The 27,188-nt window shown below is 48.9% G+C and overlaps 10 protein-coding genes across 10 annotated transcripts; 4 read left to right on the plus strand and 6 right to left on the minus strand.

The window, feature by feature from the left end:
• Window positions 1-524: 524 nt before the first annotated feature.
• Window positions 525-2,491, plus strand: APUU_30796S (GMC family oxidoreductase; the record flags this gene model as incomplete). Its single annotated transcript, XM_041701928.1, has 3 exons — window positions 525-585; window positions 648-995; window positions 1,134-2,491. The coding sequence occupies 3 exons, from the start codon at window positions 525-527 to the stop codon at window positions 2,489-2,491; spliced, it is 1,767 nt and encodes a 588-aa protein (XP_041554765.1).
• Window positions 2,492-3,126: 635 nt separating this feature from the next.
• APUU_30797S (uncharacterized protein) lies at window positions 3,127-4,164 on the plus strand (the record flags this gene model as incomplete). Its single annotated transcript, XM_041701931.1, has 1 exon — window positions 3,127-4,164. One exon carries the CDS (start codon window positions 3,127-3,129, stop codon window positions 4,162-4,164), a length of 1,038 nt encoding a protein of 345 aa, XP_041554766.1.
• A 3,115-nt stretch (window positions 4,165-7,279) lies between these two features.
• On the minus strand, window positions 7,280-8,475 carry APUU_30798A (uncharacterized protein; the record flags this gene model as incomplete). The annotated part of the gene is made up of 3 exons (XM_041701932.1): window positions 7,280-8,083; window positions 8,140-8,250; window positions 8,299-8,475. 3 exons carry the CDS (start codon window positions 8,473-8,475, stop codon window positions 7,280-7,282), a joined length of 1,092 nt encoding a protein of 363 aa, XP_041554767.1.
• Window positions 8,476-9,524: 1,049 nt separating this feature from the next.
• APUU_30799A (uncharacterized protein) lies at window positions 9,525-11,696 on the minus strand (the record flags this gene model as incomplete). The annotated part of the gene is made up of 1 exon (XM_041701933.1): window positions 9,525-11,696. One exon carries the CDS (start codon window positions 11,694-11,696, stop codon window positions 9,525-9,527), a length of 2,172 nt encoding a protein of 723 aa, XP_041554768.1.
• A 1,510-nt stretch (window positions 11,697-13,206) lies between these two features.
• On the plus strand, window positions 13,207-14,547 carry APUU_30800S (F-box protein; the record flags this gene model as incomplete). Its single annotated transcript, XM_041701934.1, has 1 exon — window positions 13,207-14,547. One exon carries the CDS (start codon window positions 13,207-13,209, stop codon window positions 14,545-14,547), a length of 1,341 nt encoding a protein of 446 aa, XP_041554769.1.
• Window positions 14,548-17,072: 2,525 nt separating this feature from the next.
• APUU_30801A (glutamine--tRNA ligase) lies at window positions 17,073-19,200 on the minus strand (the record flags this gene model as incomplete). The annotated part of the gene is made up of 5 exons (XM_041701935.1): window positions 17,073-17,454; window positions 17,540-17,772; window positions 17,820-18,174; window positions 18,240-18,675; window positions 18,732-19,200. 5 exons carry the CDS (start codon window positions 19,198-19,200, stop codon window positions 17,073-17,075), a joined length of 1,875 nt encoding a protein of 624 aa, XP_041554770.1.
• Window positions 19,201-20,058: 858 nt separating this feature from the next.
• Window positions 20,059-20,374, minus strand: APUU_30802A (general stress protein; the record flags this gene model as incomplete). Its single annotated transcript, XM_041701936.1, has 2 exons — window positions 20,059-20,181; window positions 20,249-20,374. 2 exons carry the CDS (start codon window positions 20,372-20,374, stop codon window positions 20,059-20,061), a joined length of 249 nt encoding a protein of 82 aa, XP_041554771.1.
• Window positions 20,375-21,271: 897 nt separating this feature from the next.
• Window positions 21,272-21,880, minus strand: APUU_30803A (uncharacterized protein; the record flags this gene model as incomplete). The annotated part of the gene is made up of 2 exons (XM_041701937.1): window positions 21,272-21,771; window positions 21,832-21,880. The coding sequence occupies 2 exons, from the start codon at window positions 21,878-21,880 to the stop codon at window positions 21,272-21,274; spliced, it is 549 nt and encodes a 182-aa protein (XP_041554772.1).
• Window positions 21,881-23,602: 1,722 nt separating this feature from the next.
• RPL22 (60S ribosomal protein eL22) lies at window positions 23,603-24,343 on the plus strand (the record flags this gene model as incomplete). Its single annotated transcript, XM_041701938.1, has 4 exons — window positions 23,603-23,614; window positions 23,839-23,877; window positions 23,949-24,145; window positions 24,217-24,343. 4 exons carry the CDS (start codon window positions 23,603-23,605, stop codon window positions 24,341-24,343), a joined length of 375 nt encoding a protein of 124 aa, XP_041554773.1.
• A 424-nt stretch (window positions 24,344-24,767) lies between these two features.
• On the minus strand, window positions 24,768-26,678 carry rex3 (putative RNA exonuclease Rex3; the record flags this gene model as incomplete). The annotated part of the gene is made up of 1 exon (XM_041701939.1): window positions 24,768-26,678. One exon carries the CDS (start codon window positions 26,676-26,678, stop codon window positions 24,768-24,770), a length of 1,911 nt encoding a protein of 636 aa, XP_041554774.1.
• Between the last annotated feature and the right edge of the window lie 510 nt (window positions 26,679-27,188).

Consider the following 27,188-nt stretch of genomic DNA (forward strand, 5'->3'; position numbering starts at 1 on the left):
TAAGTTGTTAATAAGGGCCTAGTAATAACTTGATTTTCATCTGATTTTAATCAAGGACATTATTATGGAAAAACTCAAATGACCAAATTGCGTTCTAGATCAAGTATGTCATAGCGGAAGAACTGTGGTACGTAGACGGTGCAGGGGTTCAGTGAGTGTTCCCTTTTATCCGGATCGGACACCGTATCTTGGCGGAAGTAGCGTGTTCGCGATGTCGACCGAACTTGTTACAGAGTATAGGCTCTATGTTTTGCCTGAATTTGCATAGTGCAGCGCTTGGCTTCTCGGCACCATCTCACATGGCAGCGCAATGTAATCCAAGATGACCCGAGTTATTAGCTGTGGGCGCTGTATATCCAGTCCCGCAAACTTCCGGCCATATATGGGACGCCCAACAAGCCAGCCAGCCTTGTCCAATAATCAAGTGGTCGGCACCAGACCCGGAGCTTTTAAACCCAGCGTTATCTCATCCACTGCGCGCAGCTGGTTCCATCACCATCCCCCGCACCATCACATCCAATAATATGGGCATTTACACTCGGCTACCCGACGGCATCAATGAGGTCGACATCATTGTCGCCGGTGGTTTGTTCATCTACCTCTTCTACTCATCATGAGGTTATACTAACAAGCTCCTCTCTCGTTAGGCGGTCTCGCGGCGTGCGTCGTTGCTTCCAGGCTCGCCGATGCCGACCCGTCGCTGTCCATCCTCGTAGTAGAGGGCGGGCAGAATAATCAGGGCAACCACTCAATTGCGTTCCCCCTCCTTTTCCCAACTGCCCTGCTTCCCACCAATGCTGCAACCCTGTTATACAAGGGAAATGCCGAGCCACAGTTGGACAACCGCGAAATGACCGTCCCAGCCGGTGGTGTTCTGGGCGGAGGTTCGTCTATCAACTTTATGATGTACAGTCGTGCTCAACGCCATGATTGGGATTCGTGGGCCACTCCCGGATGGACCGCAGATGAAATGATCCCTTTCTTAAAAAAGGCAGGTTAATAGATTGCTAAAGATGCGCTCTGTGGCCCTTGCGGCCTTGTCATTTTCTACTACAGTGTTGACTAACCCGCCATTTACTTGTTGTAGTTTGAGACATATCATGGCCCTGGCCCTAATTCTGTTCATGGAAAAGATGGCCCTATTGTTGTGTCCCAGGGAACGTTCTGCTCTGAGCGTGTGACAGATCAATTCATTGCTGCCGCCAACGAGGTAGGATATCCGACGGTCAAGGATCTTCAAGACCTCGACACCAACAACGGCGTTCAACGTGCCCTCCGCTTTGTCGGCACAGATGGCCGCCGCCAGGATGCCGCCAGTAACTACTTGCATCCGAGGCTGGAAGATGGAGCACACCCAAACCTCCACGTCCTTGTTGAGACCAAGGTTATCAAGATACTGTTCGAGGGCAAACGAGCCGTGGGTATTGAGTTCAAGCCAAACCCTGCCTTCCAAAATGACAACGCCAATGTCCAAAGAGTCAAGGCCAGGAAGCTTGTAATTGGTTCCTGTGGCGCTCTCGGGACCCCATTGCTTCTCGAGAGGTCCGGCCTCGGCGACGAAGCCGTTCTCAACAAGGCCGGCGTCCCTGTTGTCGCCCATATCCCTGGAATCGGCCAGAACTACCAGGACCATCATCTCTTGGTTCAACCATACTACAGTGCCTTGGAGCCAAGCGAGACATTTGATGCCCCCCTGGCCGGTAGAATTAACATAGACGAGTTAATCAAATCAAATGCGCCAATCATGGGGTGGAATGGCCAAGATGTCTCCTGCAAGCTGCGTCCCACGGAGGCCGATGTCGCTGCCCTTGGACCTGAATTCGAGGCGGCATATGCAACGGACTATCTCTCCACCCCCAACAAGCCCCTGGCGCTACTGGCTTTGCTGGGCGGCTTCCCCGGTGATCCGTCCAGCGTTGAGCCAGCACAATACCTCGCAACCACTACGTTCACCGTCTACCCCTACTCCCGAGGCTACGTCCACATCACAGGCCCAGATCTCGAGGCGGATATCGCGTTTGAAACTGGATTCTTGAACAGTGAATTGGATGTCAAGAAGCTCATTTGGGCGTACAAGAAGCAGCGAGAAATCGTGCGCAGAATGGATGTTTACCGCGGAGAGCTTGCTGGCGCGCATCCGCCGTTTGCTGAGGATTCAGCCGCGGCTCTTGTCAAGCTGGACAAGCCAAATGACAAGAATATCGCTGACATCCAATACACTGCAGAGGACGACAAGGTCATTGCGGGCTGGGTGTGCAAGAATGTCAGCACCACCTGGCATTCGCTGGGTACTTGCAAGATGGGCGCGCTGGCCGACGGCGGCGTGGTTGATGCCGACCTCAATGTTCATGGCATTGAGAGCCTGAAGCTCGTGGACCTGAGCATCGTTCCTCAAAATATCGGGGCAAACACGGCCACCACTACATATGCAATTGGTGAGAAGGCAGCTACCATCATCTTGAAAGATCTTGGGCTTGCTGTTAGCCAGTGAGCTGCCGCGCAATAAGGATATACTGCTTTAGATTACAAGGCCGGATGTGTTAGTAATACTGCACTTTTCCCCCACCTGAATATTCTGCTTTGAACTATTAATATAGCTAATCATTAAGTGGTAAGTACATTATGTACTGAGAATTCCCCAGCGCCTTCAGAATTCCGATCAGTTGCATGGTTCATGGTTCATGGGTTTTTGGACTTACCAAGTATCTTAATTTTGTCCTCAAACTAAACCCTTTTGGTCATGACAGCTACAGCCTTTCTTGGATAGATATTCGCCTGAAAGTAATTAATCTTATAATAAAGCTGACTGACACCACGCCCTTGTCTCCGTAAAGCGAGAAGAGGTCGCCCTCGAAAATACAACTCTACTGAAGAAAGAAAAGTATCCAGGACCGCCAACAGCGGGACCAGCGCCAGTCCACGCGCGCGGTAAATACTCAGATCCAGACAGGGTGACGCAGACTCGGGCGCGTCACTCTCATTTCTTGCTGGCAGCCTGAACAAAGACCAACTGGCATGGATGCCCGCGCCAGCCGCGAAATTAGATAATCGAAGGATTTAACTAAAAGAGCTCCAGCGAACCAGGGATCTTTTCTCCCTCCTGCGTGTTGGACGACTTCGGTCAATATGACACTGCAGTTTTTGGCAGGGTTAACATTCAACAAGGTGTTCCAGGCTGCAAAAGGCCTCAATAACACTGTTCTCAGCGACCCACATGTCCCGAAGCCAGGTTTACAAGGGAAATGGGTGATCATCTCTGGCTCCAACAATGGTGTTGGACTGGAGGCGGCCAAGTTATTCGCGGAATGGGGAGCAAACCTGATCCTGGCCTGCCGCGATCCACCTGAGGGACTCGGCGAACTTCATCCCACAGCAGCCGTGAAAGAATGCAAGCGTCTTGCCGAGGCGCAGGGCCATATCTCAACAATACAATGGTGGCAGATAGATATGGCAGATTTCAAAACTGTCGAGGCTTTTTGCGAAAGATGGCTGGAGAGTGACCGCGCTCTGGATATCCTGTGCAACAATGCGGGATCCCCATCTACCGCTAAAACCCGAATGACGAAGGATGGATACCAGCTAGTCCACCAAGTCAACTTCTTATCTCATGTGCTACTTACCCTCCCACTCCTACCCTCTCTGGGGCGCAGCGCGGATCCCCGAATAGTGTGTACCACATCATGCGCCCATCATTTCGGGGTCTTCGATCTAGATCATTTCAATGGTGGCCAAGAAATGAGAGGGAACGATTACCACAACAACAAGCTATATTTGCAGATATGGCTCACAGAGCTGCAGCTCCGTTGCCTTAAGCGCCCAGAGTACTCTCATATCAGAATCAACGGAGTCCATCCCGGGTTTGTCGCTTCGGGAATCTGGCACACGCACGACATGAAAAGCAACGACATCTCGATGCGAGCTCTTGCGTTCTTCTTACGTTATATCGCTATCACTCCGCAACAGGGTAGTCTGGCAATTACAAATGCGGCAACCAGCCCGGAGTGTGGGCGAACTACTAGTGGTGGGAAATATGTCAATCGCATTTGGGAAGCGCCGCCACATTCCTATTGTCACGACTCAGATGCACGGTTCAAATTGTGGATTAAGCTGGATGAGGTCCTCCATCTCCGGGAGAAGGGTCTTCTTGAGGTTCTCGCTCTTTGATCTACTGCTTTGTTACTAGTAGTTGATCAAAATGTCTTCAGCTCGACAGTTATTTCACCAGCCATCACTTATCAGTCCGACTACAATTCACAATTGTTATATTGATATCCAAATGCCTCAACGCCTACTAAATTTGGGTATCATATTTCAATATCTGAATCTCCTAAAACCGGAACTTTGTCTGTCAACTCGGTGATGCCTCCCCTAGACAAGTCGTGGGAGATCAATTCATGCAATTTTCTACTAGTAGCAAGGTAAGATACGAATCTGTGCGACTTACATGTCCATCAGGGGATGACTGTGCTGCCTTTACATAAGTAATATTCTTACTATATTATTATTTATTTTATTCATATTTATCTAAGACTTGGTGTCTAGTATCTCTAAAAGCAATAATATACTCAGGGCTTGTTATAACGTAATTCCCGGTCGGTTCGTGTATCCCGGTCAGCTCGTGCAACTCTAAAAAATCAAACGCGTCAACCACCCACCAACTTCAACTAGCCACCATGCCACGAAAAGCGCGTAAAACGAAGCAAGAATCAATCGAGCAAGAGGGCAGAATTCAATGCGCTATTAACAATTTAAAAAATCAAAAAATATCGAATACTCGTCAAGCTGCATTGATTTATAATCTACCTCCTCAAACCCTACGTGATCGATTAAAGGGACTTCAATCTCGACCAGAACTCCGCAACCACACGAGTAGGCTATCTGAGAGACAAGAGGATGCATTAATAGCATGGATAGTATCACTTGATATACGTAGCGCTGCCCCAAGGCACTTCCAAGTACAAGAGATGGCCAATACTATCCTAGGTGCTGATTCCGCCACCCCCCCTAAGCCAGTAGGAAAGAATTGGGTAACAGAGTTTACCAAACATCGCCCGGAGATAAAAAGCAGATTTGCTAGAAAGATTAATCGCCAAAGAGCACTGTGTGAAGATCCGAAGGTCATTAGTGCTTTTTTCAACGAGTTGCAGAAGGCTAAAGATCAGTATGGTATTATAGATGAAGATATCTATAACTTTAATGAAACTGGGTTTGCTATGGGACTTATTGCAACAACAAAGATGGTTTCTAGAGCGGGAATGCCTGGCAAACCATGGCTTATACAGCCAGGGAATCAGGAATGGGTTACAACTATCGAATACATTAATTCAAGAGAGTGGTCAATACCCTCCACCATTATCTTCAAGGGAAAGGTTCATATTAAGGGATGGTTCGATGAAGCAGCAATCCCAGGAGATTAGAGAGTTAAAATAAGCGCCAATGGATGGACTACAGACATAATCAGCCTATGTTGGCTTCAAAAAGTCTTTATTCCAGCTACAAATAGGCGTACAAGAGGGGGGTATCGACTTCTTATTCTGGATGGCCATGGAAGCCACCTAACGCCTGAATTTGATATAACATGCAAGGAAAATAATATTATAGCAATCTGCATGCCTACCCATTCATCTCACCTTCTGCAACCTCTGGATGTTGGTTGTTTTAGCCCTTTAAAGAGAGCTTATGGCAAGCTTATCGAGCAGAAAGGGCGCCTGGGATACAACCATATTGACAAGCTGGATTTCTTAAAGGCTTATCCAGCAGCTCATAAAGAGGTCTTTACTATGGAGAATACTAAAAGCAGATTCAGAGCAACTAGGATAGTCCCCTTCAACCCTCATACAGTACTAGATAAGTTGAGCTTAAGTATAGTGGTTGAAACCCCCCCTCCTAGTAGAGGGAGTGCTTCAATCCCTTCCTCCCAGCTCTGTACACCTCATACAGTCCGTCAAGTGCATCGAAAAGCTTCCTCAGTCAAGAAACTTCTTAAAAATGGGTCTAGAAGTCCTACATCTCCCTCGAAGCGAGCGCTAGATGAGTTTATAAAGAACTGTAAGCAAGCTATTTACAATGCTAGCTTACTAGCAAACAAAAACTGCAATCTCCGCGCAGCTATTGAGAATGACAGGCAGAAAAAAGGTCGTTCTAAGCGCCAGATGACTCCTACAGAAGGCCTTTCATTTCAAGAAGCTAGGGATCTAATTTCGTTGAGAAATGAGCAATTGGAGGTAGAGGGGGGTAATACTGGTGGAAGTGCTCTTCCAACTTCAACTATACTTAAACGTGCCCCACCAACATGTTCTGAATGTAATATTAAAGGGCATACTAGGACGAGATGTCCAAATCGTAAATAGGTTTAGTTTATTCAATTCGAATTACTTTTGGTTGTTGTACAGTGCTTTAAAGTTGATCAAGCATGGTTTTTGGGGGGGTAAGCACGAACCGACCGGGATACACGAACCGACCGGGAATTACGTTACTTCTAACCATGTTAATAATAGTAGCTTAAGTACAGCTGAGCAGACAGGAAGCCCTATTTTCCACATCCTGTGGTTGTATGTGCTAACTCTCTCTAATGGTGGAATATAAAGTACAGAGAAAACTTCTAAAGGTTAATGACAATAAGTTTTTCTTCTGTGGTGGGCCGAATTTATGTGGCTCTGCAATAGCCGGAGTGCTTCTGATAACTACAGGACAGGCCACCAACGATTTAAAACATGACCCTGATGAACACTAATCCAGCATCAACAACGTAGTTGACCTTCATGTATTTAGTGTAGTGTAGTGTAATTAGCTAAATCGACCATTCTATTTAGCTCAAGACCGTGTCACTGTGTGCCGGTTTAATCTAAATTTCCGCTTCCACCGGACATGCTGCTCGAGAGCACCAACTCCATGCCATATTTACACAGCACGTAATTATTTCTCGAACAAAATAAGAATGAGTTATATGTTGCGGAGGGTCTCACACATTGGGTATATAAATACTGTTATTACTGTATCTAGGAGTTCTGCTCTTCGTCTGTTATTTTCGGAAGCACAACTAGTCTATTTAGTAATCTGCCTGAGAGCTGCGTAGAGATTAAAAGTATAGAATATCAGATTCTAATATTGTAGACACTATAATCTCTCTACCTCTATCTCTTTCTCCAGCATGTCCTCCTTTCTATAGTACTCCAGCTCCGGCGCCGGGGCTTGAATCCCAGCACAAGACCCCAGCCCAGATACCGAGACAATATAAACCGGAAACTGAAACCCCACGATCCTTATCTAGGGCAAAACGTCAGAGATTCACGTTAACAGCAAACGAAAAGCAAAAACAAACATTATTCCGTCCAAGCCCAATCCCAAGCCGGATCTCCAGTTTGTAGTCGCGACTGACATTACACGTCTCAAACGTCGGGGTCAGAAAAAGCGGCACGCACCACGGCCTCCACAGACTGTCGTCCACTGAGCCGTGGTTTCTCTCGTCACCAGGTGTATATGTAAATAGTTGCTGCAGGTTGGCCATGGTCTGCACGATCCAGGAGCGGGTGAGGCGCTCTACCGCCCCTCGGGCCCGGACCTCGGTCGTTTCGAAGATCATTGATTGGAAGTCATATAGGGCGATGTTGTTGCTGCTGGTGCTGCCATCCATGCCTTGAGCCTGCACGGCGAGCGGGATCGGCTGGCCCAGGGACAGAAAAGGCCCGTTCAGCAGCTCTATCGTGACCTCGTAGGTGAGAGGGCGCGACTTGATCTCCGAGTGTCCTGTGCTGTACGAAATCCGCTGTCTTTGTACTTGAGCATGTTGCCCGTGCAGGGGGAGGTCAATCGTTGATCTGCAGCGGAGGTAGATCTCCCTGGCCTGGGTGCCGATGTGGTCAGGGAGATAGAAACCGGGTGTGAGTATGGGATGGATACTTACGGTTCTGCGAGGTGCACGTATGACGCCGTCCTGTCGGATAGTCGCTTCGAGGACGTACTTGATTTCCTCTGGGGACGAGCTGTCACCTGTGGACGGCGGTAGTTTACGCATTAGGTGCGGCGCTTGTGTCCTTAGCTGAGGTGGTGTCGCGGACTTGTAGCATTGCGTTGCTGGGGGGAGCTGAGTCCGCGGTTAGCTGGGAATATATATATACTAAATTAGCTGTGGAATTTCACCTTGATTGAGAATGGAAAGAGATGCTTTCCTGGAGGGAGAGTGACAGACCGCGAGGTAAAAGCGCCGGCGCATCCATCGGGAGGAAATAGCTGTTCGGATATTTTAAAGAGCTGTCCAATGCGTTAGACATGGAATTAGGAATAAAAGCGGAAGCATACCAGATGTGACTCGGTGAGTTGCTGGGTATTTATTCTCGATACCGCAGATCCAGAGAGCTTCACTGTGACTGTGGCTATGTCGACTTGTGTTTCGCAGGTGAGTAGCACATGGCCGCAGACCGCGTCTACGTTTATATAGACAGGCGGCTCTCTGCGGAGATGGATTTGCATGTCCATGCAAGATGGTGATCCAAAGAGGCGCTTCACGTGGGTCAGCATGAAGGAGCAGCTTTCCGATATGGAGGCGTCTTGGGATAGCAATGGATTTGCACGCAGTGTATTTGTAGGCGACGTTTTCGAGGCACAGCGCCCTCCACGCCCACGGCCATCGCCATGATTCAGCTTGCCACCCGTGAAGCAAAAGGCCGGTTCGGCTTAGTGATAAGTTTTTGAATAGAACGGCGTCTGGGTGGCCGACTATATTTGATTTTGACCTTTGACCCACTGGCAGCCGTGATTGGCTCGGCATAGCAGCGGATGCAGCCCTACAGGAGCCATGAATATGAATATGGATCCAGTAAAATAAAGTATGTGGAGCTTAGAAGGCTGCGACAACTCACATCGTGTTTGAGTACATCAGGCGAGAGCCGCTAGACTCGACTGTGAAAGATACATATTTAGCGATCTCCGCCAATACCGATTAGAGTATGTGTATGCTTGACTACTACATCAAGTATAAAAAACAAAACATACAACAGCTGGGATTCGCATGTGGTCACCCACCATACTACTAACCAGCCGGCGTGTGGCTTAAGTACGGCTGAGCGGACGGGAAGCCCTGTTTTCCACACCCTGTGGTCGTATGTGCTAGTCTAAACATATCTGGAAATGATAGAGTACAGAAACTTCTTAGGGTTGATGATAGGGGCTTTTCTTCTGTGGTGGACCGAATTACGTGGCTCTATGCAGGCCGGAGCGCTTCCGGTACCTAACAAGGCTTCCGATAAATAAGAACAGGCCAACGATTCCAAAGCATGAATCTGATGAACACTAATCCGGCATCAACAACGTAGTTGACCATCCTGGTATCTGTACTCTCAGTCGAGAGCTCCGCAAATTGGGTCGGGTTGGGCTTGGAGACGGGAGTAGCCTGAACCCGGTACTCTATAGAAGCTGTCCATAGCGGACGGAGAATTGCGAGTGGCTTGTTGTGTGCACTGTCAAAAGGCCCTTCTACCACCATGTAAGTAGTGTCCCGCCGTAAAGCCAAACACGGTATATCCAACTTACTTCTTACTTGACGGTGTATGCCCGCCCTGCTCAAACATAGAACGTATATCCTTGACAGGTTTCCGCTCGTACTCCGCCTCCTCCGGTTTTTCGTTCATCTGTTCAGACAAGTGTTGAGAGCTGAGCGTAGTGCCCGACATGGCAGACCCTCCAGTGCTCTGTTGCGAGCGTGGAGTATGCATTTCCCGATCTTGCATTGCTTGATTTGGTCGGCCACTCGGGCTTGCGTGGCGAGAGGTATTACTACTCTGGGGTTGTGTCCTTGGGGAGGGTTGCCGCTGCGGGCTAGGCCGGGGGGGTTGGCGTATGTTGGGTCGAGGAGGCAAGCCGTGTCCTCCAGGACGTAGTCCTCCCGGTGTAGCTGGACTGTCGTGCAGATACGGTGAAATGGGACTTGTGACCGGTTCCCGCACAAAACCATGGAGAGGACGGGGGGGAATCTTTGGTCGTGACTCTTCAGTTGGAGTGGAAGACCGAGATCCTGTTTCCTTCTTGCCGGTAAACTTACTGCGAAAGTTCTCGTAGAACGACGGGGTTGGTGACTGTGGTTCTGGACCAGACTGAGGCTGAGAGTTTGAGAAAGCAGCGGTGCCAGCCCGTCCAGATGATGAAGGCCCTGCTTTTTCGGACGGCGGTGGAGAGGTCGTGGTCGACTCCGAGTCCTTTGTCCTACGCTCTTTCCCCTTATAGGCTTTGCCAAAGCGTGTAGCGTGGTCGGTATACTCCTTTGCGGAATTCAGAATGCGGGCGACGAAAATGAACTTTTCTTTGTTGATATGGTGGCCCAGGTCGTCCATGAGACGAACAGTGGTGTCCAACGTGTCCTGAGTGGTGGTAGACAGAGCCTCAATATTGGAGGTGTTTTGTTGTACCTGAGCCCTGAGCTTTTCCCACTCGGCTCTGGTCACATAGTTGGAATTCTCCGCCTGCTGGTCGACTCTTGCCCCAAGATGCTGCAGAGCTTCCTGTATGCGAGTCTGACTACTTTGCAGCTCTTTTACCTTTTGAACATCTTCAAGCTTGATGCGAGTTTGGTCCCCGAGATTCTGAATTGGACCATCCAGGAGTGTTACAACAATCTCATGTCGATCCATTAGTCCCTCCATGACAGATTGCGCAGATTGCAGGGAGCTTCCAGCCGAGTGACTGGATGCAGAGCATACGGCGCCGTTGATAAAACTCTCCAAAATATTGCCCGCGACATGAAGGACACATCGTTCAACATCAGCTGTGCTCATGGCCTGCAGCAGCTCCTTTGCGTAGACTGCAGCAGCCAGTGCCGCATAGGGCTGCCAGTCGTCATTCTTGTGCCCGTCTGCATAGTCTGAGATGCCCCGGATCGGCAAACAGCCGGTGACCTCCATGACGCCGACTGCCTCCATTTCAACGCAGAGCACGTTGTGTCGCTTTGCATACTCGTCTCGCGTGTGAGCATCTTTTATGACCGCGTTGCCGGACCCAATGCGACCATGGTGTGCCGAAACGAGAGTCCCCTGTCGAGGGTTGCGATGGTGGATTCTGGTGAAGTATTCGGGGTCTGAGCGCAGGCAATCGCAGTCTTCATGATGAAGATAGGAGGAACAGTACAATCGATCGATCTTGGGGCGCGAGCATCGGCCACGCACTGGGTCGGTGGCAGCCTCCTCCACAATCCGCGCCAGATTCCTTGCTTGGAGATGAGATTCGAGGAAGGTGACGGCAGCGGAGAGGACGTCTGGGGGCCAGAGGCATTTCACATCGGGACGAAACCCATGGTCGGTGGCTGCGCCTTTATCCAGGGGAACCACCGAAGTCCCAGCGACGACATCCCCCAGCCGGATATCGTGTTTGCGCGCCGGTACCCCTCCTCCAATGCCCACGAGAAGCACAAAGCGGATCCAAGGAAAGCTGCTCTTCATATCGGTGGCGGTCCTGGCCGCTCGAAGTTCGCCAGAGGTTCCGGCCGGCGGGCAGTTGAGCACGACGTTATGCTTGCCGATTCGTCCCAAGATGTAGCTGTTCCGGTCCCCTTCGCCTCGGATCAGATCGTCCGCAGGATATTCTTCGTCCAGCATTCTCCGTGCGGCGGAGAACTCGGTGGGGAGCACGCAGATCCATCCGACCGTGTATCTGGCGGTTTGAAGCTTGGAGGAGTATCGCGAGGCGGGCGGCAGTACTAAGCGAGTCATATTCCAAAGAGCTGCAGAAGTACAGTATTTTATTAGCAGGGAATGGGTTGCTCAGAAGAACTTATCCAGTAGTTCAGATGTGCTTCTTTCCGTGGTCAGCATTTGTCTGACGCAACAGAATAAGCTGGAGGCTGGCGAGGCTGGCGCGTAGGGGGAGGGGAAGTGTTATATGCCTCATTAACTTCAACTGATTCAAGAACACGGGCCCCTTCCCCACCTTCACCTCAGCCTCGCAGTCTTTCGTTGCTCCTGTAGCACGCGGTCGATGATCCATTCCGCCTGCATTCGAAGCAGGCAGGGATGTCCGGCCAGGGCTGCCTATCATATCTTGACATCAAGGACACCCCGGGATCCTGAGAGACGGCGTGGCGCTAACGAGCCTTTCCTTGCGTTGTTCACTTCTGTTATCGGGGTTTTGGTCATCGGGGTCGTACGGAGTAGGGGGCTGAATTATGAGGCTCTGCGTTCTGACTGTTCTGGGACTTTCCTGATTCCTCCAGGTCTAACCTCCGGGCTTGCTGTATATTCTCTCGATATCTCGCTTTCCAGACATCTCCTATGTTGCATTACTTACTATTTGCATTAGGCGTTATGAATTCAACTACTCTTATGTTCAAGGATTCACGGGATCGGCCATAGCCCTAGTCAAGAAGCATTTATAAACTGCTTCGTAATAGCCCTAAGTATATCATCTGAGGCATATACACGACTATGTCATTAATAAATACAAGCGGTCACGGGTTTCCGCCACAGAATTAACAATGTAGTTCCTATTTGAAGCTTTCCGTATTCGGTGTTTTCTATTGGACCCAAAAAATAAACTACAGCACATCATAGTATGAAATGGTACTGATTCTTGTATCTTCTGAAATGTCAGCTTTCTATCCGGCACATCAAGTAGCGAGAAATGTACAACTATCTAAACTATCTTCGTCAGAGGGATCAACTTTCAAAATCAACAAATTTAATATTTGCTTACTTCACTATGAGGGTCTTTGGATGGTGCTTCTACCAGCATGACGATTCTTGGCATTCAACTTTGCCGTGCTCTTTTGCCTGCATTATCCAGACCAAATCAGGCAATTTGGCTTTCAACAGCCATGTCACATATATGTTCTCCATTCGCATAACTGGATTCTTTTTGGGATCTTCTGAAATGCGCCTGGTCTTTATCGGGTGAGGCATTCATTATCTGATGGGCTCTATCGCCCGGTACCTTGTCGAAAGACGAGGAATGTTCTCCAATATAAACAGGTCCTAGAGCCAGTGGAAAATAAAAACTTGCTATAGCTCTGGGTCGAGTTATGTTTAGGGAACATCACAGGGAGTGGACTGTGGAGAGTAGGGCAGGACACCCCGTGGCTGACAGCCCCCACTCCACCTAGTGATATGCTTAGTTTTATTGGGTTATTTGTTTATTTTATTTGTTTTAAGTAAGTCCTGGGTACAGATACATTATAATTAAAGACTGTCTCACTTGATCCAATACTTTTCTTTTTCATACGATACAATGACACAACTCTCTCTCGTTCCCGTGGAGGTTCTCTACTCCATAATTTCTCTCCTGGGCCCCTCTGATCATTCGCGCCTATCTCGAACGTGCAAGCAAATCCACCAACTAGCCACGCCGCGTCTCTGGAGAAGCTACCGCAAATACAATCAGCAACCTTACAACCCATTCCTGCGGACTATACTCACCAACCCATGCCTAGCCAGCCACATTGAAGAACTCCGCATGGCGGATGCCACCCAAGATGACCCCCGCGAAATCTCAGACGAAGATATCCAATTATTCCAGTCCGCAGTCTCAAAGCTCCCACTTCCAGCTGAATTCCAAGACCGCCTGAAAGCCGGGATCAGAGAAGGGCACAGTGACCCCATGCTTGCCGTCATACTCTGCAACCTACCCAATCTCAAGAATATGTTCCTCGACCGGCCTGAGAGCTGCGAGTTGATATGTGAGCTATTTGACCACGCCGATTCGGGCGAGTTTTCTTCTAGCCTTGGCCTTAACAGCATCCGACGATTCTCCATAGAAACCGAAGACTACCTATTCTCTACGGGACCATGTCACGAGTACGGAAGCATGTTTAACATGACACACGAGGCGCAAATCATACACCTAAGCGATGACAGTATGAGTCCATCTCGATTCCGAGACGGCTCATCTGCGCTTGAACATCTCCACATACTCGCAAGCTGTATGGGGCCGGATGCCATGCGGGTGTTTATACGCAGCTGCAGAACGCTCCGCACGTTCAACTATACTTTTGGGAAAGTCCGTGATAATGAGGACCATTTCAGGCCGCGGGAGGCTGTGGGGGAGCTTCGGCGCCATGGAGATACGCTTGAGGAGCTCACGATGCTGTATGACGATGATCATGTGAAGATGCCGTTGTATGATTTGACGGCGAGAGAGTGGTACATGGGGACGGGGCTGCGGCGGTTTACTAGGTTGAAGAAGCTTCGGAGTGGTATGCATAGTCTGCTTGGGCTACTGCATCCACGGTCGAATGCGATGGAGGCGTATCCTGCCAATCCTCAGGCGGATAAGGAAAGGCCAGAGCTGGTGGATGTGCTTCCGGCGTCAATAGAGCACTTGAGTATCCTGTATGCTGATGCACGGATTATTCCTCACTTGCAAAAGGTTGGGGATATCCGCGAGAAACAATTTCCCAATCTGAAAAAGATTATTGTCGGGTTTTGCTCCGAGTCAACGGAGAAGGACGTTCAGTTGGAAATTCCAGGGCTAGAGTTGGTGGTGCTATATCAGATCCAGGAGGAGAGAGAGGCCTATGTTAATGGCCGAGAGCGCTATTCGTGGGTTGGGTCTCCGGTCTTCAGGGACTGATTTGTATACTTACTTGGCTTTCAAATTACGCTAACAACTTTCCATTTCGAGGACTACCCTTTGAAGTCTCGGTAAACGCCGTGACTCTGGTAGAAGCGGAAGACGAAGATCTTGCAAGATGGGCGACCTCTCCCTTGTTTCGATACACGCTGTGATGTGGAAAAAGTGTTCCATACCTAGAATTAGTTATTTAGTAATGAGCGGCTGAGCTAACTTGTTACATGAAGCTATATGTGCTTGTTTATTTCCCCCTCCTTTAGCTTAACCCCATTATCCACGGACAATACAGTACAGTGTCCCCACACACGTAACCCTAACTTGACTCGGGAGTTAACAACGTGCAAAACACCATAACCACAAAGGCTTCGAGATGCCTATACTAGTTACTAAGCCGGGTTAATGAACTTGAATCGAATTGAATCGAATAGAATACGCAGCCACACCGACAATAATCTTGGCTTTCTGGGCCCCCACTTGCGCAATGATACTTACATCCACCTGTGACCTCGGAGGGCAAGGCAATGGTGACGTCCATCCACTAACTCGTGCACGGGAGTATTGCTTCTTCTGAGAAGGTGCAATCTGAAGGAGACAGTTGGTGCTATGACAGCGGATCTCAGGAGCATCTGCGGAGTTCTTGACGACACTGACTGGAGTTACAAAACCACGAGTTTCAATGTGTAAAGAGATCGATCTTTCCTAGCCGTGGCTGGGGACATATACGAGACCCACGAGATGTATTAGCGAGAAAGGTGGAGTACTTAGTACACCTCGATATCAGCTACCTTGTACGCTGCAATCTACCTCTACCTCGTCTAGGCCACCTGTAGATTCGTAATTGTCGGCCGGGGCATGCGGCCATATTGATCTTCAAAGCTAGGATATTTCCTGGGTCATTCGATCTGTACCAAAGAATATAACCGAGGCTGCAGTCAATAAAGGGTTCCGCAACATTCATCCGCTTGAATTGATCTTCTGAAAGCCGAGCCCCTAGCCTAGCATCTATGCCCCATCTCAATGACCAAGTTTCTGATTGCGTGGCTGTAGACTCCACAAGCCCCCTCATGTTGATCGATCTCTGTTGAATGGTTGAATCGATCGAACGTGGAAAACCTGGAAGTGCCATCTCGGTTGTCTTTCCCATAAAGGTGTAGAGTATGGGGATGCCTGCATAGGTTCCACCTCGCCTTCCAGGGCGAAGGCTCGTTGTGGGGACTATACATTTGTCACAGAAACACTCGGGCCAGTAGGTGGCGTTGTGGAGCTAGCGTGCTCTGTTATGACTTGGAGTCGAGGATCGAGAGTGGAGGCAGCTGGTCTGATCTTCAGTGATCAACGAGGTATAGTTATATCCTTCGCCCCGTCTCGGCGGATAGGATATTGGCAGTATCACAAGCATTTTCTAGAGTACTATTATTTTGAAGAATATATAGAAATTTTATAAGTGTTTAATAACTTGAAGTCAACCCAGTTATACTGGTGCGTGCTTATGAGGACTTCCACTACCCACGGCAAGTAAATAGAGGGCTGTCAGAGAGAATATTGTAATTACGTGTTACCTGAGGCTGAATAGCTAACTATCATGTTCTTGTTAGCCGGGGTTTTCGTCAGTGTGCAGATCACTAACTAGTTACAAGTTCAAGATAACCTGAACAAAGACCATAGATCTTCCAGTCACTGGTGTCCTGGTATAACTTATAAATACCTCATCCACGCCCGCTGGTCCTGTATCTATTCTCCTAACCCTCGATCATTCTTTCAATCAAGCATTCAAGCCATTCCTCAAAAGTACTATATCTGAAATATGCGTTTGTCAATGGTCCTCCTTGGCCTCGTCGGCCTCCCATCCGCCCTCGCAGTCTGTTACGAAAGTGACTGCCACCAGTACCCGACAGATTTCCTTGGTCGTGTGAAGTGTCCCGGATCCAACCCTGTTCTTCCTGGGAGCGGGGATTGTCGCCGTCACTATGAGCTAGCCGGAGGATACGGCTGCTGCTGCGGTTGCCCTACTAAATAGAGTGCTCAATTCTTATCCACAGTACGTACTAGGTACCCTGGTATACGATCTTGAGTAATACACCAATTTTTCTGCTCGCAATTGCTAGATTGTTCCACTCCTGAGCGGCTATGAAATTATGGCATAACTAAATGGGGAAGGTTGATGAAGGAGGGAATACCAGATACAACAGTCCATTCAAAAAAAATATAAGACAACCCACTACCACTTCATGCTCTAGCTAGACTATATTATAGACTTAAGCCTGTATAGAAATAATAGGCCTGTTAATTCAAGCCTTTCCTTTCTTACGTAGCCACTAGCCTACATATCTCATAGAACCGCCCAGGCGTTCGGCTTCTCACATATCTCTTATAGATCCGAGCCGATCTACTAAGAATGACGCTTATAGTTATAGTCCGGGTAATCAGCGGCAACTCTATAGTCTATACCTATACTTCTGAGTAGCCGTCATACACAAGATATGACTCGCCGCGGAACTAAAGATATAACACTGCCTAGTTATCCATCATTTCTTCGGATCCTCCTTCAAAGTCACGATCCGATTCAGTACAACCCTATCATCTGAGCTATCGCGATCCAAGCAGAAATACCCTACGCGCATCCCTTGAAACCGAACACTCTCTGGAGGCGCTGCCGCGCTGTCCGAGTCTGACGTTTGCTTTTGCTCCGCTTTGAAGTTGGGCCACGGGGCCCTGCGGATGATTTCTTGGAGACCTACTTCAACCATAGCGTGAAAGAAGACGTGCTCTGAGTTCGGGTTGACAACTGAAAGGAAACCATCAGGGTGCGAGTCTGGATTGCTGACGGTGAAGAGGGGATCGTAGATGCGGACAGAGGCCTTGATGGGACTGTTCAGAGATGGGCAATCTGCGACCCAGTGGATGTAGCTAATGGGAGGCTCGGTTAGCTTGAATTTGAAGGTTGATACGAAAAGGACGTGAAGCCTGTTTTGACAGATGGATATGGACGTACGCCTTGGGTTTCTTGAACGTGGCACCCTCCTCAGGCTTGTCGTAGTGAGCACGTATTGACGTTACTAGGCCAGTGGTCGGGTCTTTCTCGAAACTGGTTGCCGTTATGGGATACGGCACCTTCAACAGGCCAACTGATTTGCCAGGAGCTAGCCGGAAGAAATCTTTGCTGGCGGTCTCCTGGAAGTCAGATCGGTCAATATAGACCGTTGCGGTGAACGGGACAGTGTGAACCTAGGCATATGAGCACTGAATTGCGACATAGTTTGAGGGGTACATACACCAAATTCGGGGTCTTTTGAAAAAGGGACTTCCACCATCTCCAGGTGGTCTTCAGGGAGGTTTTCGATCACCACGGGGATAGGATCGGGAACGACCATCAAGCGTGGCACAGTGCGTTCCAAGTACTGTCTTACACTTTGCTCAAACCGCTTGGTATCTATAGTGGTTGTCGCCTTCGAGACACCAAGCCCATTGACAAAGGAAAGAATAGCGCCAGGCGGAATACCTCGACGTTTCAGCGCAATAAGCGTGTATAGACGAGGATCATCCCAGTCGTGCACATGTCCGTTCGAGATTAGGTCCATGATTTTCCGCTTGGACAGGACTGTGCCAGCCAAGTTCAGGCGCCCATATCTACAAGGTAGAATAAGGCAGTTAATCCCGTTCTCTGAGTGCAGATAGGAATCTAGGGCACTTACTCTCTTTGCATAGGCCGGTAGACTTCCAGCTTATCACACAGCCAATTATACGAAACCCTTGAGAGCTCGAACTCAGTCGTACAAAGCGAGTGCGTGATCCCTTCAAAGCTATCAACAAGACAATGCGTGAAATCGTAGGTTGGATAGATCCTCCACCTGTCTCCAGTGCGATGATGGATTCCCAAGTTCTGTTCGTCGTCACCGTCATCGCCCTTCCGAGGCTGAATGACACGATAAGCAGCCAAGTCCCACATTTGGGGATTCCCCGACTCTAGGTCCTGCTTCATACGAAAAGTGGCCTCTTTGGGCGCATACTTTCCATCTCGCATGGCTCTGAACTCGACAAGGGACTCCTCGGTGGGTCGATCGCGGTGAGGACAAGCATAGCGAGCGGTAGTGCCTTTACCACCACCGCGTTGGAGAGAGACCTCGCTTTCTGACATGACATGTTATTAGTGAAATCAAAAGCACGGATGCTGGACGGCGACACACTAGAGCAATGACAAACATAGGCACCGTCTTTCTTGATAAGATCTTCTGCGAGATTATACAAGCGATCAAAATAATCACTCGAATATGTCACTTTGACGGGCTCGAATCCCAACCATTGAATCATATCCGCAATAGCAGTGAAATATTTCTCCTCCTCCTTAGCGGGGCTCGTATCATCATATCGAAGATAGCAAACGCCTCCATGGTATTGTGCAAATCCGAAGTTGATTGCGATAGCTTTACTGTGCCCCAAGTGAAGGAAACCATTGGGTTCGGGTGGAAAGCGGGTGACCACCTTATCAGTCGCGTTCAAGCCATAGACATCAGCAAGAAACCCAACCTTGAACATGGCCTCTGGGTCGTCAGGAACATTATTTTTAGGCGATGGAGCCTTGGTTTTGTCGGGCCTTGGTTTTTGGTTTTTGGGTCCTGCCGCATCGGCTGGTTTGTTGTCCTTCGGAGGCTCCATTTCAGATAGTAGCCGACACGATAAAGAGGGTATTGCTTCAAGGTGGGAAACACTATGGTGGAGTCTGGAAGTTCATGACTGTAAGTGCTGGAGTCCTTTATTATCAGGTAGTAAAATTAGTAGTAGAGGCTGAGAGAATCGTGAGTCAAATGAGTCACAAGCTCTTTAAATCATAACACACCCTTTGTTATTAGAGAATTAGTAAATGCGACTTAGGACTTTATTGGCTGACTATAATGCTCCTGCAGCCTAAGGTTCGTTCGCCAAATGGCCGCCAACTTGATTGCGGGCGCGTCTAAGACACATTACATTCCAGTGACCATCAACAGCACAACTTTGTAGGTAAACGAACAAACACCACTATAAATTATTCTCCTTCAGAAATTAATCTATCGCGGCTCTTCCCCACAGGCCCATGAGAATGGACCGCAATTCAGCAGACCGCTAACCTTCACTAAACGATGGTTTATATAGGGTTGATTGGAGGTTGGTCTGCCCTACCTATTATATAATGTTATTCTGTTACGAACTTGAATCTGCCATTCATTATCCAGCTCCTGTGTAACAACGGGAATCCCTCATTGAAGATGGAGACGAAATCGGTAGGTCGTGAGTAGCTGGAGGTCCCTACTAAAGACGTTAAACGTAAGTCCAGTTTGCCAATAACCGGCCATCCATATCTACTAGTACCAGTGTTCTACTCGGAACCCACTCGAATTTGAGCATATAAGATATTCATTTCATTTCATTTCCCTCCTTCCCTTGCTCGTATGCTGCAATCGGGGGGTAGGTAGTAAATCAAAGACAGTCATAACATAAAAGCATCATTTATAGTCATCCAGTTCAAACCAGCTAGGTTTATTCCTCAGGGTATCCATACCCCGTCGCCTTACCACCCTTCCTTCCAGCTTCTTTCGCACGCTGCTCGCCAGGCTGGAAGCTCCCACTGGAGGCCTGGCCACCCTGGGACGCAATATCGCGCTTTGAATGAACCACATTAGCATCACATCGCTAAGCTGAAAGAGATACATAGCAAAGAGATAAGTACCTGCTTGCCGGTGTCCATGCTGGCGAAGCCACCGGCGTGGCTGTGCTGGCCACCCTTGCGGGCGATATCTTCGACCTCGCCTTGTGGGCGGTTTAAGAAGTTACCGGGATTCTGGTTTTGGGCCATTTTGATAGTATTTGGGTTGCTCTGGTGGTGTTATTTGACTTGTTTATGCTTGTTTATGCTTGGAATGAATGATTGTTTCTATGAGAGACTGGTAAGGGAGATTCGGCGCCGTTCTTATACAATGAGTTAACTCCCAGATCGGCGATCATGATGTCGAGGGTGAGATCATGATAGTTAGGAGAGTTGCTCTGTATGGTAGAGCGGCATCATGGTCTTGTCATTGTGGGCTTGTGAGGTCAAGATGTATAGGTGGCGAAGAGCGACGGATCAGGAATGGTTGTGTATTTTCCTGCTGTCTTGGTCTTGGGAAGCTTAGTTATAGATCGAGTAATGATTCAGGAGGCAAATGATAATCCCACATTGTAATTCTGATCACTGAAAGCCTGATTGTTGTGATCTATGGTATCGATCGACGTGGACTTTGTCTAGGCCGGTGTTGAGGCGATCACGTCATCCTTACTCAGAGTCGAGACTCAACTTGACTCGATGAGTCGTGATTTGTGATGCTGCCCTGAGGTACGTTGGACTATTTCTAACAGGTACTGGATTTGGCCAGACAGGTCGACCGGTTGATTTAAGCATGATCGCATCCCGAAGCGTATTCCTCGGAAGCTGCCGACGTCAAACTAGGGCAAGGCACAACAGCATGGGCTACTGCAGAAGCATCACCTTTTCTTGGAATTTCAGGTATAAAAACTAAACGAAAACTTCAGAAAGGACATGCAACCATCAACAACCGGCAGCAAAACGAGAAATTTTTGAACTCCCAAAGGTACAGGGAAAGCATTTGCGCCTGCCCTGTTAGCACGTGTAGTAAGCAATCGAGTTACTGTCGATATTGTTTACAGAAAGTTGGTCTGTGCCTCATCTTTCTGCTATTGTATCCACTAAAATATATCAACGCTCGCTGCTTGATGGTGACGACGACGTATAGTACCACTTCGGACTCCCGATACGCAGCCGTTTCGCTTGTGTGTTGCTAGACCTCTGGACTTGGACGATCGAGGCAGCTTCAGCTATGCTCACACTGCTGGCTTCCCGAGAGGTCATAGCGGTTTCTCGAGATGCTAGTTGCGAGCCCAAAGTCGAGGAAGACGGTACGCTTGTAGTCACCTCTTCCCTATTTCCGGAACTCTCGCCGTCCAGGTCTTCCACCCCATTTGTGTCTGGGAAAAGCAAACTTTCTGCTTGTTGATCTGAAAGATCCCAGCAAGAGGGCGATCGGGTAACGGGTGCCCCAGGGCTGGCTTTTTGAATCGGCTCAAACACAGACGGGCTTTCTAGGAAGGCTTGGTCAGAGACCTGCAATAATCCGGCAGGCTGTTCGTCAGGCACCTCGCACTCGGTCTCGTCTTCGCTAGGAGTTGGCCCATTCTCGAGGCGATCGTTTCTGGTTTCTGCCGCAGAAGATTGTGTTAGTTTTTGGGTCGACGGTCCAGAAATGTTCTTACCACCACCTTCTGTGTCCAGAGACGCATCGTTCTCGATTTCCGGTACAATCTCCATATTAGTGAAGGCTTCCTGCTGTTGATATAACCCACGACAGTTGCTGGACGAAGGTAGTTGCAAGCTGAATCCATGATAAATGGCTGAAATTTGGAGAACGTTCGAGGCCGTCTCCCAGCTGTAAAGTTTCCTGACGTCTGGTGACGGATAACACATAAGGTCATTTAGGTAGGAACGAAACTTTACCTATCAAAATGCTTTTTCCTAATTTGCATGCTTCCAACAAGAATCAATCCGGTATTTGGTGGCCTAATTCTGGGGAAGTTACATGATATACATGACATTCTTCGTCGGACTCTCTACTGGCTACGACATATCCTAACCATCGGGCATCTGTATCATCCGATGCACGGATTAGCCTGACACGACTTAAATCGGATTAAGGTTGTGTAAAATCAGCTGCTTTGTTACCTGACCTTACTTACTAATGACCATCATTAACTGCCTTTTGGTAACAATAGGTGAAGCCCGGCATGACCACAGCTACAAAATCCCCTTCCTAGTTACATCGCTCTGCTGTAGACCACCATAAATGACTACACAGGACACTGTTCAAAAACTTGAGAGCACATCCTCCCGAAATTTTAGAGGGCCATCCAATCTCACAGCAGGTGCTGGAAGCGCTTGGGCCGGTCTTGTTCAGTATTCCATTGTCCACAGGGTGATTATCCAACACAAAAGGCCTTCCGGGTGTACGTAATTCCAAGCTCCAGCTCACCAAACCCTAGAATTCCGAGTGTCACGGCATCAAGATAGCTAGGATTCCCAGTGCAATGTGTAGGGTGTATCTGCTGCCAGTCTTATGGTGAGGATACCGGAGGCGATGAAGGCCTGTTTTCGAGAGTCAGTAGGAGAGGCAGGGAGAGATACAATCGAGGATGCATTAGAGAGGCATCATTTTCCTGAATAAGAGACTTGCGAATTTCAGGCGTTTAGACGGAAGATGTAGGGAGAATAATAAAGAGAAGAGTCTGTATAGACCCGAGTGTTAAGATGCCCGACCTCCTTAACGTAGTATGACAGTTCGAGGGTAGCCAGCGGTGGAATAATCCTCTACACTGCAAATTACATGACACGAGTTAGACCGAACATGTATAACTAGCTAAAACGATATAATAACACGAACATTTCCGTAAACATCCAATTCTTCTCCAACCAGCCGGACAAGCCGACCGTATTGATGAAAAAGGGAGTTCGCGTCGATCGGAGGTAGTGTAAGCCCGATGACACTGTGTAGCAGGACATGCGCAAGCACAGAGGTCCCGCCACTGAGACCAAAAATAAGATTAATCAATGTTGTGTTCCTTAGAACACTTTCAGAGATTAAACTGAAAAGAACAGATACTACACTTGATCTAAGCCAAAAGGCAAAGAGAGCTGGAAAAGAAAAGAAAAAAAAGTCTAAAGATCGCGGGCGGGAAGGAGTATTTATATTCGCAGCCAGCGGGCCCGTGCGTAGCGAGTCACTAGTGTCGATTTTAAGCCCCTTTCATTGGCTCGTAGTCTCCCACTCTTCACGGGACTTTGCCCTAAACGCTGGGCCCTAATCCGCTTCCCGATTGGGACAAACCCACCACGGAGGGCTCAGATTCGGCATCGCAGCTTGCTCCATCGTCGAACTTTTTCTCTCCCTCACACCCACAAAAGGCGCAGGATACTCACCTCTTTGCGACCAACGACTTTTCACTCCTCATCTCCTTATACACCCCCTTTTCAGTCACAATGGCTCCCGCTGTATGTTTCCATTCTTGAACCGCTTTGCTGTTCCCCCTGCGTGTCCGTGATGGTCCTCGCTTCGCTTGCCCACCTCGTCGCTACATGCCCATCACCAACGGCCGAAATGCCCACGGTAGGGAATGCGCACGAGAGGCTGAAAATACGCAAACGAGGACATCACACACTATCGGGGTTCGACAAATGGAACAGTAGGCTAATTGAATCGTCTTCCGGTTGAGTAGGTCGCCCGTGGTCGCAAGGCCCAGAAGGTCACCCAGAAGGTACGTTACTACCAATTTCTTAAAAGACATAATTATTGTATGTAAGGACTCGCTAACACTCATCTCTACAGTTCGTCATCAACGCTTCTCAGCCCGCCAACGACAAGATCTTCGATGTCTCGGCTTTCGAGAAGTTCCTCCACGACCGCATCAAGGTTGAGGGCCGCGTCGGAAACCTCGGCGACAAGGTCGTCATCTCCCAGGTTGGCGATGGCAAGGTTGAGGTTGTCGCTCACATCCCCTTCTCTGGTCGCTACCTCAAGTACCTGTACGTTCCCGGGATCCCTCTTTCGTTAGTTGGTTCGGTAGTTGAGGACTGTGCTAATATAACCACTACAGGACCAAGAAGTACCTCAAGAAGCAGCAGCTCCGTGACTGGCTGCGCGTCGTCTCGACCTCCAAGGGCGTTTACGAGCTCCGCTTCTACAACGTCGCCTCTGAGGAGGCCGATGAGGATGAGGAGTAAATTTCTTCTACTCTCTCTTCTTCTAGGGGTTGATGGAGTGAGCTGGGGACGGGGTGGATTCATTTCCACCTAACAGCAAAAAAAAAAAAAAGATAGAAGTCCGGACGGTATATCCAGTTCCGAACTGGGTATGGATTTTTGTGCTCTATCTGGTATCGACGGTGTTGGAAACATTTTTGAGTGAAGGTCAGCGGCGAGCCTGAAAGGGTGGCCGTTTTGTCTTCTTGCTCTCTTATACCCGGTGTTACACTTCGCCTGTCGGTATGAATATCTTACTTCGGCTACTCATGACGTTATGAATGGTAGAGATGAATAATGGAGCCAATCTACACCCACCCAAACAACCACCTTGATCTGAGCGTAGATGACTTGTGAATGTATATGCATATTGTATCGTAATCCACAACACCAAATTCTGGTCGGTCTATGAATTCGCCGCTTCACTGGACCTCTTCACCCCAGCTCCACTCCCAAGCCTCAACTGTGGAAATATAGAAATGTCCTCTTGCCCTGGAGGCGCCACAAGTTCCCCATCCGTCATTACCCACCCCCTCGCCTTCAAGGTCTTCCACGCCTCCGCCGCCTTAACCCTAACCAGATCCCCCGTAGCAATTGCATCCTCCTTCGAATCGTGCCCGCGATTCCCGCCGGTCTGGATATCCCGGTCTAAATGCTTCTTTGCCAAGGTTCTCAGACTCATCCGGTAAGGAAGCCCGCCGGCTGGATGTGGGTAAAGGATGGCTGTGTCGATGACCGTAGGGTGAATGATTCGGCAGGCGTTTAGGTCGTTGTCTATTGCGTGGCCAATTAAGGGTGTGGTTGGGTGCAAGAAGGTGAAGAGTAGTGCGCGCGCTGTGGCGGGTGAGTCGACTACCTGTAATGGTGCATCTTCGGTTGGTGTTTCTAATGATGTAGCAGCTTGAGCGCTATATGGAAGAGCCTTGTTGTAATGCTCCGGAAAGACGCCAGAGAACCGAGAGTTCAAGTCTAAGACTTCGCCTAGTGGTCGGACGAGGACGTCTAGAATCTTCTTGCCCTCGGGCCAACTGACTGCTGTCATTCGGATGAGCTCCAGCCCGAGAGTCGTATAGCCCATTTCGCAGTCGAAGCATATCGGGCTTTTAGGCGTCTTGTCTTGGTTTTCGGGTGTGGTTTCAAATTGAAGAATCGATGCGAGTCGCTTCGTTTCTGAGACCTTGAAAACATGAGTCTCGCCTTTGGTGCATCCCGAGGACTGCCCTAATGTCTCGTTACAACAGGTGAAGTACGCCTCCCGGGCCCCAGTTACATGATCCGTCTTCTTCTTCGGGGGATAGAGAGCCTTGCCGGGATGGTGGGTGCATGTTCCTCCAGTGGTTAGTGAACCATCTTCGCGGCGACCAGGAAATACCTGGAAACGGCCGCTACATCGTTCACACTTCTCCCAACCCTTTGATTCGACGGCGCCTTTCCTTGCAACTTCGATTTCCTCCGCCGTAGGTGCTCTAGTCACATAACCGTAATTTTCCAGTCCTTGCAGCGGTGTTATTAATTTACTTGCAATTGCGATTTCCTCCTCAACGCTCAGGCCGGTCGTGAGAGGCTCCGGCTCTTTCGGGGCCTGTGAGGGCTGGATCTTGTAGTATTTCTTATTGAGGTATTCTTTGAGCTCTTTCGCCCAATCCTCTTTGCTCAGTTTAGACAATTTCACAATCCGAAGCTTAACGACATTCGAGTACACAGTCGGGTTGTCTTTTGCTGCCTTTTCTTCCTCATCCAGGGCCATCGTTATAAGCTCGTCAGGTGTTAAAATCAGGCACTTGTCCTCGAGCTCTTTGTCTTTCGCAAGCTTGTCATTCAAGGACTTCAAAGTATCATGCAACTTCTTCAAGATAGCAGAGCGTGCATTATAAGTTGCAGGCGCCTTTGGGAGCATGCGCGGGTTCAGCGACTCCTTTGGGGCCTGTCTAGCTGGCAGACTGGACCCCGGATTTCCGGCAGTAGATGCCTCGCGCCTGATAGGTGCCGTCGTCTTCGAAATGGCAGGCTGTCGTGGGGTTGGTCGAGCAATCTCAGTTCTTTGAGCTCGAGATTCGGGATTCTTGACGGGTGTGCTCCTCCCGCTACCAGGAGCACTCGGTAAACCGTCTTTTGATGAGTCTTTCTGCTCAGGGCGAGAATCTAACTTGATCCTCTTGCGCGCCGGTTCGGCCTCTTTCTGTTCTGACGGCTGGCTTCGTGTAGCTAGGGTTGAAGAAGGTCTGGGATCGCGATGAGAGAAGATACAAGCGAAGACAGAGCATTCTTCACCCTGCGGACATGGGATATCCTTGAATAATCCAAGAGGCGCAAACATGATGAACAAGTGAGACGATACTCAAGGTATCTCAGCTCAATAGGGGCTTCGTGCTCCTCTAGCCACAGCATGCAGGACTAAGCTGATAATTCGGGACTTTGACTCTCGAGTAAACTCGATACCCAGGTGATGCTTCACCAATGGGCTGAGTACTTAGTCTGCTTGGTCTCCAAAAGCCGTGGCGGTTCGTAGTTATTGGCATGAAAGCATGTTGTCCGGTGGGGTTTCAGCTAGCACTGGGTTAATGGTTTTAAAAAGTGTCGCACAGCTTAATATTAATATATAAAACTGGAATTGTCTTATAGACCTTGGTGTTGGATGGAAATGAAGAGGGTAAGAAGCAGTGGCAGCTTCAGCTAACAATGCTCTGACGTTGCAAAGTGTGCAAACTCTATGCCTGAATTTTGAGGTGTTGATTTCAGTGTATCTCCCTCAAACACTTCACAACTTCCAGTCGGCAAAACAAATCTGAAGAGATTTTGAATTCTTGAAGAAAATTCAATATTTTTA

This window comes from Aspergillus puulaauensis, chromosome 3, assembly GCF_016861865.1.
Source record: "Aspergillus puulaauensis MK2 DNA, chromosome 3, nearly complete sequence".
Lineage (NCBI taxonomy): Eukaryota > Fungi > Ascomycota > Eurotiomycetes > Eurotiales > Aspergillaceae > Aspergillus > Aspergillus puulaauensis.